General features: G+C 51.2%; 1 protein-coding gene across 1 annotated transcript in view; it reads right to left on the bottom strand.

Annotated features, from left to right (window-relative positions):
• Window positions 1-653: 653 nt before the first annotated feature.
• Window positions 654-12,937, bottom strand: part of LOC137523130 (zinc finger protein 107-like) — a 45,656-nt gene continuing 33,372 nt past the window's right edge. The window contains exons 3-4 of the mRNA XM_068243364.1: window positions 10,448-10,565; window positions 654-3,390 (exon numbers count right to left, since the gene is read on the bottom strand). Coding sequence (XP_068099465.1) covers window positions 778-3,390; window positions 10,448-10,531 — 2,697 coding nt within the window. The 5' untranslated portion in view covers window positions 10,532-10,565 and the 3' untranslated portion in view covers window positions 654-777. The remainder of the gene's footprint in view (window positions 3,391-10,447; window positions 10,566-12,937) is intronic.

Raw genomic sequence — 12,937 nt, forward strand, 5'->3', positions numbered from 1 at the left:
GGCCTGACTACGCAAGCTTCCACGTCAGTGTTCTGAGTCAACGAAGCGCAGCTCGGCCAGTGTACCGGATTGTCCAGCAGGGGACAGGAGCAGCCTGGGGAGACGGTGAGGGACCAAGCGGCCTCAAGGGGGCTGGAGGAAGCCCCAGGCAAGTATGGAACCTTACCTGAGAAATATTAGAAGACGCTTTCACAAAAAGATGTCCAGATGCAGAACCTGCATGAAAGTTGTGTTGGGTATCATGTCTCCCAAACGCCATCTAGGAAATATCGTAACTCTCCTGCAGGGTCATCGCCTGAAGGATAACATCAGACTGCTCTATCTAGATGTTCAGGAGAGAGGCTGAAACACTCAGGTACTCATCACAGCTTCCCTGCAAGCTCTGCATCTGTATGTGGCCATTAACTTGCTAAATATCTGCACATCCATCCCCCGGCAATGCCGCAATATTGATGTGCGGTGTCTGCTGGTCACAGCTAAGGAACAAACACATTCAAAAAATAAAGGGCAGGCAAATGGTTAGGAAAAACCCGTCCACGCTGCTATTGGGCTCCATAGCAGCCACAATCCTTACCGAAGATGCACTGTAAGCCAGATTCTTGGGACAACTGTGAAATGTTGAGGGTATTGACTGGAGTTCTCACAATCTTAAGAAAGCTCAAAATATATATATTTTTTATGTAATGAAATATACATCTTCTCTTTACATAGGCAACTATAATAGCACATTTTTTATAACTAACAGTCTAGTGAGCAGATACCCATGTGCTGCCACGATCATAGTGACAACAGCACTTCAGTACCGATTCCGAGTTGAGGTTTCTGTCCAGGTCTTGGATTGTGCCGTAAGGAATGCCAGAGGTATTTGGGCAGCTTGGTAAACCGGGCTCCGCACTTGCACTGGAACTGCGATGCAAGCGGATGCACCCAGCTGTGGGCCTGAAGCTGGCGATAGCCATGTAGCGCTTTGGCGCACACTGCACAGATAAAGGCCGTGTCGCTCAAATGCTGAAGCTGATGCAGCAAGAAGTGTAGAGAACCAATTGGAGTTCGTCCACAATCACAATAGTGTTTCCGCAAAGAGCCTTTGTTCCTAGCGACCTTAAACCGATGTAGCCTTAAACGCCATGGCTGACAAAAGCGGACGCCACAATCACGGCATCGGTGTGGAGCTCTATACCGGTTTAGAAGCCGTGTCACCAATTTTTTGGGCAAAATGAATGGCGTAGGAGGTGGTTGACGTGATGGTTCTAACTTTGCTTGAGGGACCTGAACAAGACCTTGGATGATCTCTAACTTTGCTTGAGGGACCTGAACAAGACCTTGGATGATCTCCAACTTTGCTTGAGGGACTATAACAAGATCTTGGATGACATCCTTCACATTTCCATTATCTTCAGCATATTGAGAAACATGTTCATGAGGTCCAGCTACGCAAGTAGAGATGTTTGCTGTGTCTTCTACAAGTTCAGGCACAGATTCTAGATCCTGAGCTGTACTCTTCTGGTTGGGTTCCATTAGTACGAGCAATGGGCTGCTTCTGCGTTCCTCTCGTGACTGAGCAGGAGGTTCCGTTGGAGAGAGGTTGGGTCTCTCACCTAGACTTAGTTGCCCGACATAACCCTGAATATCACCATTAGGTGGGCTGGAGTTGAGTCCACTTTCACCATTCTCTACAGCAGGAATCATATTGGCTTGATTGACTGAGACTTTGGTATCAACTCCATTCAAGTATTCTGCATCTGTTATAGAAAAAGATTTGGCTACAGCTCTCTTCTTGGACTCTTGTTCCTTTACTTGCCAACAAGTATGAGAAATATAGGCACATTGCTTGTTAAAGACTCTTCCACAACAGTCGCATGTGAAACCCTGGGCAGGACTAGTGCATGCATTATCACTTTCTTGCTCACTGACAGATATGGAAACCACTTGTCCTGTTTCACTGTCAGTCCCGTTATTTATGTTAGTCATGTGGTCTTTGTTATTTAAATGCCAGCAAGTGTGAGTAGCATAAGAACAGTGCTTGTTAAACGTTTCACCACAATATTCACAAAAGAAAGTTTGACTTGGTATGACAGATTTCACCAAGTCTGCTTTCGTGTCAACAGGAGTTGCTCCACCAAGGTGGGTACTCTTTTCTGGCTCTTGGTCCCCTGCAAATGGCTCAGCAAATGCATTCACCACGGAGGAGATCAGGTTCTTCTCCTTCAAATGCCACCGCATGTGGTTGGTGATTGAGCAGCGCTTATTGTAAACCTTGCCACACTCTTGACACTGGTAAAATGGAGCACCTTCAACGGAAAACTGTGTGTAATAAAAGTTCTCTTCACTGTTCAAGGATGACATAGAAGCCAATTTTCCGTTCCCTTGATCTACTAGTGGAATACACTCCGTTTGTCCCGTCCAGACCTGTTCCTGGTTGGCTACACAAGATATTGGATGGGAATCAGTCAAATCAAAGACAATAGTATCTTCAGGGGAAGTCAAGTTTTGTGAGACAAAACTCTTTGCATTTTCATTACAAACATGAAACTGTAAATTGTGTGCGCTTTTAAATTTGCCACCACAGCGGTCACAAGTCACAGCACTTCGGTTTGTTGGATCGATGTTTTCTACTCCTGAGAATGCCTCCTGACTCCAGACTTGGATATCAGGGGAACCACACTTGGTTGCCACGTGGATCAGAGTACCCATATCATGATTCTTATGATGTCCTTGTAAGTTCTGAAGCTCTTCCTGGGCCTCAGCACACATCTTCTCCAACCTATTCATGGTCTCTATGCTATGCTGCTGTGGAGGGCCTACAGCCATGTTTATGCACATATGTTTCTCCAGATTGTAGAGGCGACCAAACTGTCGCCCACACCGGTCACATTTGTGGATTCTCTCCATTGGGTTGACTGACCTAGTACACTGGGTTCTGGTGTCAAAGTAGCTGTATTTTCCTAAGGTCTGCTTGGGATTTTCCTCACGGGACAAAGCGGTTTCTTTGTAGACCTCCGGTGAATAGGATATCAGCTGGCCAAATTCTGAAGATGGGATGACTTCAATGCAAGAGACTTCATTTTCTTCAAAACTGGGCTCCAGATGGTAAACTTGATCCAGAAGCTGGTTGTGCACGTTGTTCATGGTGAAGGATTGTTTTTGGCCTGGTGTCTCATTGACGAGTACACATCCTGTTTGCAGGTCGTCTGTGGTTGACAACACATAGATGTTCTCCAGTGCATCTTTTGTCTCATATTTGCGCTTGATGTCAGGACCATGTTTGGGAATTTCCAGTCTCTTGATCTTTGGAGGTGTAGAGTTGAAAGGCTCGTAGCCCAAGCTGTCATCACTGCTGGAGTCAAAGCAATGGAGGTCCGTCCACTGCGGCAAGTCACGTTTATTCTCCTGAAAGAAGCAATCGGGAAACAAGAAAACAAAGCTGTCAACTCTGGAACTGAAGTATTACAAACAACAAACAAAATCCCAGCCACACACTGGCCTCAATTCTGGTAGCTATGGGAGGTAAATATTTTTTTTTGCCTCATGAGGTATTTTCCTCTTTTTTTTTTTTTTTTTTTTTTAGCAATTCTGAAAGATTTTTCTCCTTTTCCGAACATGAGGTAAAACATGAGGTAAATGCATAAAGTGAGGTAAAACATGAGGTAAAACATGGAGGTATTTCAGCGGGTAGCATGCAGTAAAGAAATAATCGTAGTCTGTAATTGTCTTCCATAAGTTAGGATAGTCTTTGGAAGATTTTTTTCTTTTTTTGAGAGGGGAGGTGTATTTGATTATGTAGCATCCTATGAAAAGTATATTTATAGGCCATAGGCAAACGCAGGGGGATTACAGCTGCCCAGAATCCCCCTCAGACCAGGGCCAGTGCAGTGTCTCGGGACAGGCATAAGTTGAGGCACCAGAATATCTACAGGTATCCTGCAGCTCATAGCACCGCCCCCTTTCTTTCCCTGCTACAGCTGACTTTGGATAGAGCAGCAGCGTGTGTACAGAGCGTGGAGCAGCAGCAGCAGCGTGTGTACAGAGCGTGGAGCAGCAGCAGCAGCGTGTGTACAGAGCGTGGAGCAGCAGCAGCGTGTGTACAGAGCGTGGAGCGGCAGCAGCGTGTGTACAGAGCGTGGAGCGGCAGCAGCGTGTGTACAGAGCGTGGAGCGGCAGCAGCGTGTGTACAGAGCGTGGAGCGGCAGCAGCGTGTGTACAGAGCGTGGAGCAGCAGCAGCGTGTGTACAGAGCGTGGAGCAGCAGCAGCGTGTGTACAGAAGGTGGAGCAGCAGCAGCGTGTGTACAGAGCGTGGAGCAGCAGCAGCGGGTGTTCAGAGCGTGGAGCAGCAGCAGCGGGTGTTCAGAGCGTGGAGCAGCAGCAGCGGGTGTACAGAGCGTGGAGCAGCAGCAGCGGGTGTACAGAGCGTGGAGCAGCAGCAGCGGGTGTACAGAGCGTGGAGCAGCAGCAGCGGGTGTACAGAGCGTGGAGCAGCAGCAGCGGGTGTACAGAGCGTGGAGCAGCAGCAGCAGCGTGTGTACAGAGCGTGGAGCAGCAGCAGCAGCGTGTGTACAGAGCGTGGAGCAGCAGCAGCAGCGTGTGTACAGAGCGTGGAGCAGCAGCAGCAGCGTGTGTACAGAGCGTGGAGCAGCAGCAGCAGCGTGTGTACAGAGCGTGGAGCAGCAGCGTGTGTACAGATCGTGGAGCAGCAGCGTGTGTACAGATCGTGGAGCAGCAGCGTGTGTACAGAGCGTGGAGCAGCAACAGCGTGTGTACAGAGCGTGGAGCAGCAGCCGCAGCGTGTGTACAGAGCGTGGAGCAGCAGCAGCGTGTGTACAGAGCGTGGAGCAGCAGCAGCGTGTGTACAGAGCGTGGAGCAGCAGCAGCGTGTGTACAGAGCGTGGAGCAGCAGCAGCGGGTGTACAGAGCGTGGAGCAGCAGCAGCGGGTGTACAGAGCGTGGAGCAGCAGCAGCGGGTGTACAGAGCGTGGAGCAGCAGCAGCGGGTGTACAGAGCGTGGAGCAGCAGCAGCAGCGGGTGTACAGAGCGTGGAGCAGCAGCAGCAGCGGGTGTACAGAGCGTGGAGCAGCAGCGTGTGTACAGAGCGTGGAGCAGCAGCAGCAGCAGCAGCGTGTGTACAGAGCGTGGAGCAGCAGCAGCAGCGTGTGTACAGAGCGTGGAGCAGCAGCGTGTGTACAGATCGTGGAGCAGCAGCATGTGTACAGAGCGTGGAGCAGCAACAGCGTGTGTACAGAGCGTGGAGCAGCAACAGCGTGTGTACAGAGCGTGGAGCAGCAACAGCGTGTGTACAGAGCGTGGAGCAGCAGCGTGTGTACAGAGCGTGGAGCAGCAGCGTGTGTACAGAGCGTGGCGCAGCAGCAGCAGCGTGTGTACAGAGCGTGGAGCAGCAGCGTGTGTACAGAGCATGGAGCAGCAGCATGTGTACAGAGCATGGAGCAGCAGCGTCTGTACAGAGCATGGAGCAGCAGAGGGTGTACAGAGCACGGAGCAGCAGTGTCTGTACAGAGCACGGAGCAGCAGCACGTGTACAGAGCACGGAGCAGCAGCATCTGTACAGAGCACGGAGCAGCAGCACGTGTACAGAGCACGGAGCAGCAGCGTCTGTACAGAGCACGGAGCGGCAGCGTCTGTACAGAGCACGGAGCGGCAGCGTCTGTACAGAGCACGGAGCGGCAGCGTCTGTACAGAGCACGGAGCGGCAGCGTCTGTACAGAGCACGGAGCGGCAGCGTCTGTACAGAGCACGGAGCGGCAGCGTCTGTACAGAGCACGGAGCGGCAGCGTCTGTACAGAGCACGGAGCGGCAGCGTCTGTACAGAGCACGGAGCGGCAGCGTCTGTACAGAGCACGGAGCGGCAGCGTCTGTACAGAGCACGGAGCGGCAGCGTCTGTACAGAGCACGGAGCGGCAGCGTCTGTACAGAGCACGGAGCGGCAGCGTCTGTACAGAGCACGGAGCGGCAGCGTCTGTACAGAGCACGGAGCGGCAGCGTCTGTACAGAGCACGGAGCGGCAGCGTCTGTACAGAGCACGGAGCGGCAGCGTCTGTACAGAGCACGGAGCGGCAGCGTCTGTACAGAGCACGGAGCGGCAGCGTCTGTACAGAGCACGGAGCGGCAGCGCGTGCACAGAGCACGGAGCGGCAGCGCGTGCGCAGAGCACGGAGCGGCAGCGCGTGCGCAGAGCACGGAGCGGCAGCGCGTGCGCAGAGCACGGAGCGGCAGCGCGTGCGCAGAGCACGGAGCGGCAGCGCGTGCGCAGAGCACGGAGCGGCAGCGCGTGCGCAGAGCACGGAGCGGCAGCGCGTGCACAGAGCACGGAGCGGCAGCGCGTGCACAGAGCACGGAGCGGCAGCGCGTGCACAGAGCACGGAGCGGCAGCGCGTGTACAGAGCACGGAGCGGCAGCGCGTGTACAGAGCACGGAGCGGCAGCGCGTGTACAGAGCACGGAGCGGCAGCGCGTGTACAGAGCACGGAGCGGCAGCGCGTGTACAGAGCACGGAGCGGCAGCGCGTGTACAGAGCACGGAGCGGCAGCGCGTGTACAGAGCACGGAGCGGCAGCGTGTGTACAGAGCACGGAGCAGCAGCGTGTGTACAGAGCACGGAGCAGCAGCGTCTGTACAGAGCACGGAGCAGCAGCGTGTGTACAGAGCACGGAGCAGCAGCGTCTGTACAGAGCACGGAGCAGCAGCGCGTGTACAGAGCACGGAGCAGCAGCGCGGGTACAGAGCACGGAGCAGCAGCGCGTGTACAGAGCACGGAGCAGCAGCGCGTGTACAGAGCACGGAGCAGCAGCAGCGTGTACAGAGCACGGAGCAGCAGCGTCTGTACAGAGCACGGAGCAGCAGCGCGTGTACAGAGCACGGAGCAGCAGCGCGTGTACAGAGCACGGAGCAGCAGCGCGTGTACAGAGCACGGAGCAGCAGCGCGTGTACAGAGCACGGAGCAGCAGCGCGTGTACAGAGCACGGAGCAGCAGCGCGTGTACAGAGCACGGAGCAGCAGCGCGTGTACAGAGCACGGAGCAGCAGCGCGTGTACAGAGCACGGAGCAGCAGCGCGTGTACAGAGCACGGAGCAGCAGCGCGTGTACAGAGCACGGAGCAGCAGCGCGTGTACAGAGCACGGAGCAGCAGCGCGTGTACAGAGCACGGAGCAGCAGCGCGTGTACAGAGCACGGAGCAGCAGCAGCGTGTACAGAGCACGGAGCAGCAGCAGCGTGTACAGAGCACGGAGCAGCAGCAGCGTGTACAGAGCACGGAGCAGCAGTGTGTGTACAGAGCATGGCGCAGCAGCGTGTGTACAGAGCATGGAGCAGCAGTGTGTGTACAGAGCATGGAGCAGCAGCGTGTGTACAGAGCATGGATGGAAATGGTGAGGGGAGAGGGACACACTAGGTGGAGCTGCAGATAAGGTGCTCAGTTGAGAGTTGAGGTGTGTTGGTGGGGGGTGAGGCCATCTTAAAGAGGTGTGTTTTGATGACTTGCTTGAAAGTGTTGAAGGAAAGGAACGAGTCTGAGGGGGGAGTGGAAGGGGGTTCCATAGGGTGGGGGCGGCTCTTGCAAAGTCCTGAAGGCATGCACTGGAGCGAGGTCAGGCGGAGATCATTGGAGGACCAGAGGGGGTGGGCAGGTATATACAGGTCCTTCTCAACAAATTAGCATATTGTGATAAAGTTCATTATTTTCTGTAATGTACTGATAAACATTAGACTTTCATATATTTTAGATTCATTACACACAACTGAAGTAGTTGAAAACCTTTTATTGTTTTAATATTGATGATTTTGCCATACAGCTCATGAAAACCCCAAATTCCTACCTCAAAAAATTAGCATATCATGAAAAGGTTCTCTAAACGAGCTAATAACCTAATCATCTGAATCAACTAATTAACTCTAAACACCTGCAAAAGATTCCTGAGGCTTTTAAAAACTCTCAGCCTGGTTCATTACTCAAAACCGCAATCATGGGTAAGACTGCCGACCTGACTGCTGTCCAGAAGGCCATCATTGACACCCTCAAGCAAGAGGGTAAGACACAGAAAGAAGTTTCTGAACGAATAGGCTGTTCCCAGAGTGCCGTATCAAGGCACCTCAGTGGGAACTTAGTCTGTGGGAAGGAAAAAGTGTGGCAGAAAACGCTGCACAACGAGAAGAGGTGACCGGACCCTGAGGAAGATTGTGGAGAAGGACCGATTCCAGACCTTGAGGGACCTGCGGAAGCAGTGGACTGAGTCTGGAGTAGAAACATCCAGAGCCACCGTGTACAGGCGTGTGCAGGAAATGGGCTACAGGTGCAGAAACAGCGGCAGAAGCGCCTGACCTGGGCTACAGAGAAGCAGCACTGGACTGTTGCTCAGTGGTCCAAAGTACTTTTTTCGGATAAAAGCAACTTTTACATGTCATTCAGAAATCAAGGTGCCAGAGTCTGGAGGAAGACTGGGGAGAGGGAAATGCCAAAATGCCTGAAGTCCAGTGCGACGTACCCACAGTCAGTGATGGTCTGGGGTGCCATGTCAGCTGCTGGTGTTGGTCCACTGTGTTTTATCAAGGGCAGGGTCAATGCAGCTAGCTATCAGGAGATTTTGGAGCACTTCATGCTTCCATCTGCTGAAAAGCTTTATGGAGATGAAGATTTCATTTTTCAGCACGACCTGGCACCTGCTCACAGTGCCAAAACCACTGGGAAATGGTTTACTGACCATGGTATTACTGTGCTCAATTGGCCTGCCAACTCTCCTGACCTGAACCCCATAGAGAATCTGTGGGATATTGTGAAGAGAAAGTTGAGAGACGCAAGACCCAACACTCTGGATGAGCTTAAGGCCACTATCGAAGCATCCTGGGCCTCCATAACACCTGAGCAGTGCCACAGGCTGATTGCCTCCATGCCACGCCACATTGAAGCAGTCATTTCTGCAAAAGGATTCCCGACCAAGTATTGAGTGCATAACTGAACATAATTATTTGAAGGTTGACTTTTTTTTGTTTTAAAAACACTTTTCTTTTATTGGTCGGATGAAATATGCTAATTTTTTGAGATAGGAATTTTGGGCTTTCATGAGCTGTATGCCAAAATCATCAATACTAACCACTTTCCCCCCAGCCGTACGGATATCTCTGTCCCTTTTTCCATCCTTTCACCCCCAGGGACAGAGATATCCGCACCTCCCGCCGCTGCCCGCGCTCCCTCGTTGATTTGATTCCCTTCAGAAAGGAATTGGTCATTTTGAAACATTGGGAGGAAATCTAGAGGTGTATGGCAGCTTAAAGGACAACTGTAATGAGAGGGATATGGAGGCTGTCATATATATTTGGTTATAAACAATACTAGTTGCCTGGCTTTCCTGCTGATCCTCTGCCTAATACTCTTAGCCATAGCCCCTGAACTAGCATGCAGCAGATCAGGTGACTGGATTAGCTACAGGATTGCTTCTGGTGTGTGATTCAGACACTACTTCATGCATCGTGTGTGTGACCCCACCAGACTACATCTCCAAGCATGCATCGTGTGTGTGACCCCACCAGGCATTACAAATACCGGCAGAAGCTGCGGTCAGGTGAAGTAGATGGTGCGTGTCGCAGAGGCCGGGGCCAGAGGGGCAGCACCCTGTAGGTAAGTAAGAAGAAAAGAAAAACACTGCACACACTGTAAAAGGCAGAGCGTGGATTCTACGCTGCATTCATTGACAGAGTTGAGCGGCTTGAAATCCCAGCCTGAACCTGATGCAGGGCCTGGTCTGTGAACTGCATACACAGTCCCTCCTAATAGGAGCAGAAGAATCCAGCATCTCACCCATCAGTAATGTGCTCGCCTCATTGCAAGTGAAGCATGTTGCAATAGATGAGGAACATGTGGAGATGGTACCAAGGGTGTAATTACAGGGGAGCGGCTCCTGCAGGGGGGCCCAGGGGTGTGTGGGGGACCCCAACTACCCACCTTCCCTCCCTCTGATACTCCAGGTGTTCTCTGGCTATGCTTGTTGTGTGTGTGAGGATCCTCATGGCTAGGGAAGGGCTGAACATTAAGGGGTCCCTATGATTTGTAGTTACACCCTGTGTGGTAATTATTTGCCTTGTTCACACTGCCAGTGTGGCATTTATTTCCTTTAAAACAATGCAGATTGCCTGGCTGTCCTGATGATCCTCTGCTTCTAATACATTTACCCACAGCCCCTGAACAAGCATGCAGCAGATCAGGTGCCTGAAGTGTGACTGAATTAGCTGCATGCTTGTTTCAGTTGTGTGATTCAGACACTACTGCAGCCAGAGAGATCAGCAGGACAGCCAGGCAACTGGTATTGTCTAACATGGAAAAAATATGGCAGCCTCCATATCTCTCTCACCTCGGGTGTCCTTTAATAATATAATCCTGGATAAAGACCTTGTATAAAGTGATTCAGAACTTGCATGCGTAGGTTAGAGAGAGTCCCACCAGTACCCACCAGGGTCACCGCAGCGGAGTCCTCTCCAGCTGAGCTGCCTTCATTGAGCTCCACCTCAGCGCCAACCTCTTGGACTTGGTCCATGGTAAGAAATCCTCTGGACCCGGAACCCTGCAACCTGACAACAAAAACACACACTAAAGAATACATACTAACAACTGTACAGTGAAACACTTTACTCACAAAGAATAAGAGAAATAATCTATGCATACTGTGACGGACGGTTGCGTGGCCGCAGCCTTGAACCGCCCGTGAACAACATGCGATCGCAATAGATTCTCTGCATTGATTGCGATTAAGATCGATAGAATCTAGATTGGTTGTGTAGGAGCATCTGCAGTCAATCTGGGCTCTCTCTTTTCTCAGCAGAGAGGGAGATGTCCCTAGTCACCAAATGGTGACTCTATTCAGAGAAAGGCTTCCCTCACAGCAGGAGGCCTATTCAAAACCTGCTTTCCCACAGACTCCATGGCACCGATGGAGGGCAGATCTCAATGCATGTGTTGTATGATTTCTTGTCGGTATACGAAGACCGTCTATCGCACAGCTATGAAATTCATATAGTCTTATTCGTTAAAGTCTGCCCAACGTGCGGATATAAAATTCATGGCAATATCTCGTCCAGTTATTGAGGTATGAATCTTCTCAGGAATCCGAGAAGCTACCCTAGTCACGTCTGATATATTAATCTGTATTTTCCGACAAGTATGAATCTGCTATCCACCTAAATATGACATGTATCGTTTATGAGTTACGGCATTTTATAAGTTTAACCCTAAAATCTCTCAGAGGGAATGAACTGTCATTGGTGGGTAATTCAGAGGGGGGCAGGCACAGCCACACCCCCGAGCCAGCTTCATCAAAAGCACATGGCCAGCAGGCGGGCCTCATTCCTCCATTTTCCACCTTCATGAGAGCTGCTGCCACTTTGAGGAACAGTGGCGGCCATCTTGTCTGAACTTTGCACCTGGACTGAAACAAAGCACATTTTCCATGTGCTCAGATTTTCCCAGAAAGGACACCTTTCCATGAACTTTAAGTATCTGTTTTTTCCTCATTTTTATTTTCTATACTGTGTTATCCTTTGTCTCTATAATTGTTGATTTTAACGATTTTCTGAATATATTAATTATTCATATTGCATATTTAATAAACGACATTCAAATGTCCTTTGTTAATTCAGCTACCCTATTATTCAGCTATACACAGAAACTGAACCCCGACTTCTGGAGAAAGCTACTATTGTCGCTAGCTAGACAGAATAGAGTGTTTAACCGTTTTATTTGCAGGTCTAGAAATAGCTAGTCAGTGGGTGCTTCTGGCCCAGGAAAGCAGAAGTGGTGGCAGTTATACCCTGAAATAGTGTGTAATTTGTAAGTACCGTAACCTCACAGGCTCCCTTCTGGTCGGTCTGCTGCCCAAATTCCGACGGTTTCTGCGCATCGAATGCGACCACAGCTTGCATGGTCTGTGTGCTGAAACCGATTGGAAGGCAATTTGCGGTCTGGCCACGAGGGGTCCTGTGACACATAGGCCTTCTTCTTCCACACCAGTAAGAGCCCAAGTCTCCTTAGGGCCCTTTTCCACTAGCAATTACAAACGCCGGCGATTGCGATTTTTCATTAATTTTGTTATGCGATTGCGATTTTTCATTTGCATTATCACTCTAAAAATTGCTCCAGAGAGCGATTGTGATTGGCGATTTACAAATCGAATCACTATAGTGGAAAATACTTCTCATGATTTCTATGATACAGTAGCAACCCTTGCAAATGTAAAAAGCACTAGCAATTTGCAATTTTGTGATTGAGCTGTGCACTGGAAAAATGCCCTTAGTGCCTCCCCTGCCCCCTGTAGGGCTCTGCTTGTAAATAAACATGGCTGCCTCTGTGGTAGGTGAGTCGGCGGCAGCAGTCAGTCCCTGTGATGTCACTTCCGCCACATCTGTCTCTGAGCTTGCATGCCGCCACATCTGTCTCAGAGCTTGCATGCCGCCACATCTGTCTCAGAGCTTCCATGCCGCCACATCTGTCTCAGAGCTTCCATGCCGCCACATCTGTCTCAGAGCTTGCATGCCGCCACATCTGTCTCAGAGCTTGCATGCCGCCACATCTGTCTCAGAGCTTGCATGCCGCCACATCTGTCTCTGAGCTTGCATGCCGCCACATCTGTCTCTGAGCTTGCATGCCGCCACATCCGTCTCAGAGCTTGCATGCCGCCACATCCGTCTCTGAGCTTGCATGCCGCCACATCTGTCTCTGAGCTTGCATGCCGCCACATCTGTCTCAGAGCTTGCATGCCGCCACATCCGTCTCAGAGCTTGCATGCCGCCACATCCGTCTCAGAGCTTGCGTGCCGCCACACCTGTCTCAGAGCTTGCGTGCCGCCACACCTGTCTCTGAGCTTGCATGCCGCCACATCTGTCTCTGAGCTTGCATGCCGCCACATCTGTCTCTGAGCTTGCATGCCGCCACATCTGTCTCAGAGCTT

This window comes from Hyperolius riggenbachi, chromosome 6 (assembly GCF_040937935.1).
Source record: "Hyperolius riggenbachi isolate aHypRig1 chromosome 6, aHypRig1.pri, whole genome shotgun sequence".
Classification (NCBI taxonomy): domain Eukaryota; kingdom Metazoa; phylum Chordata; class Amphibia; order Anura; family Hyperoliidae; genus Hyperolius; species Hyperolius riggenbachi.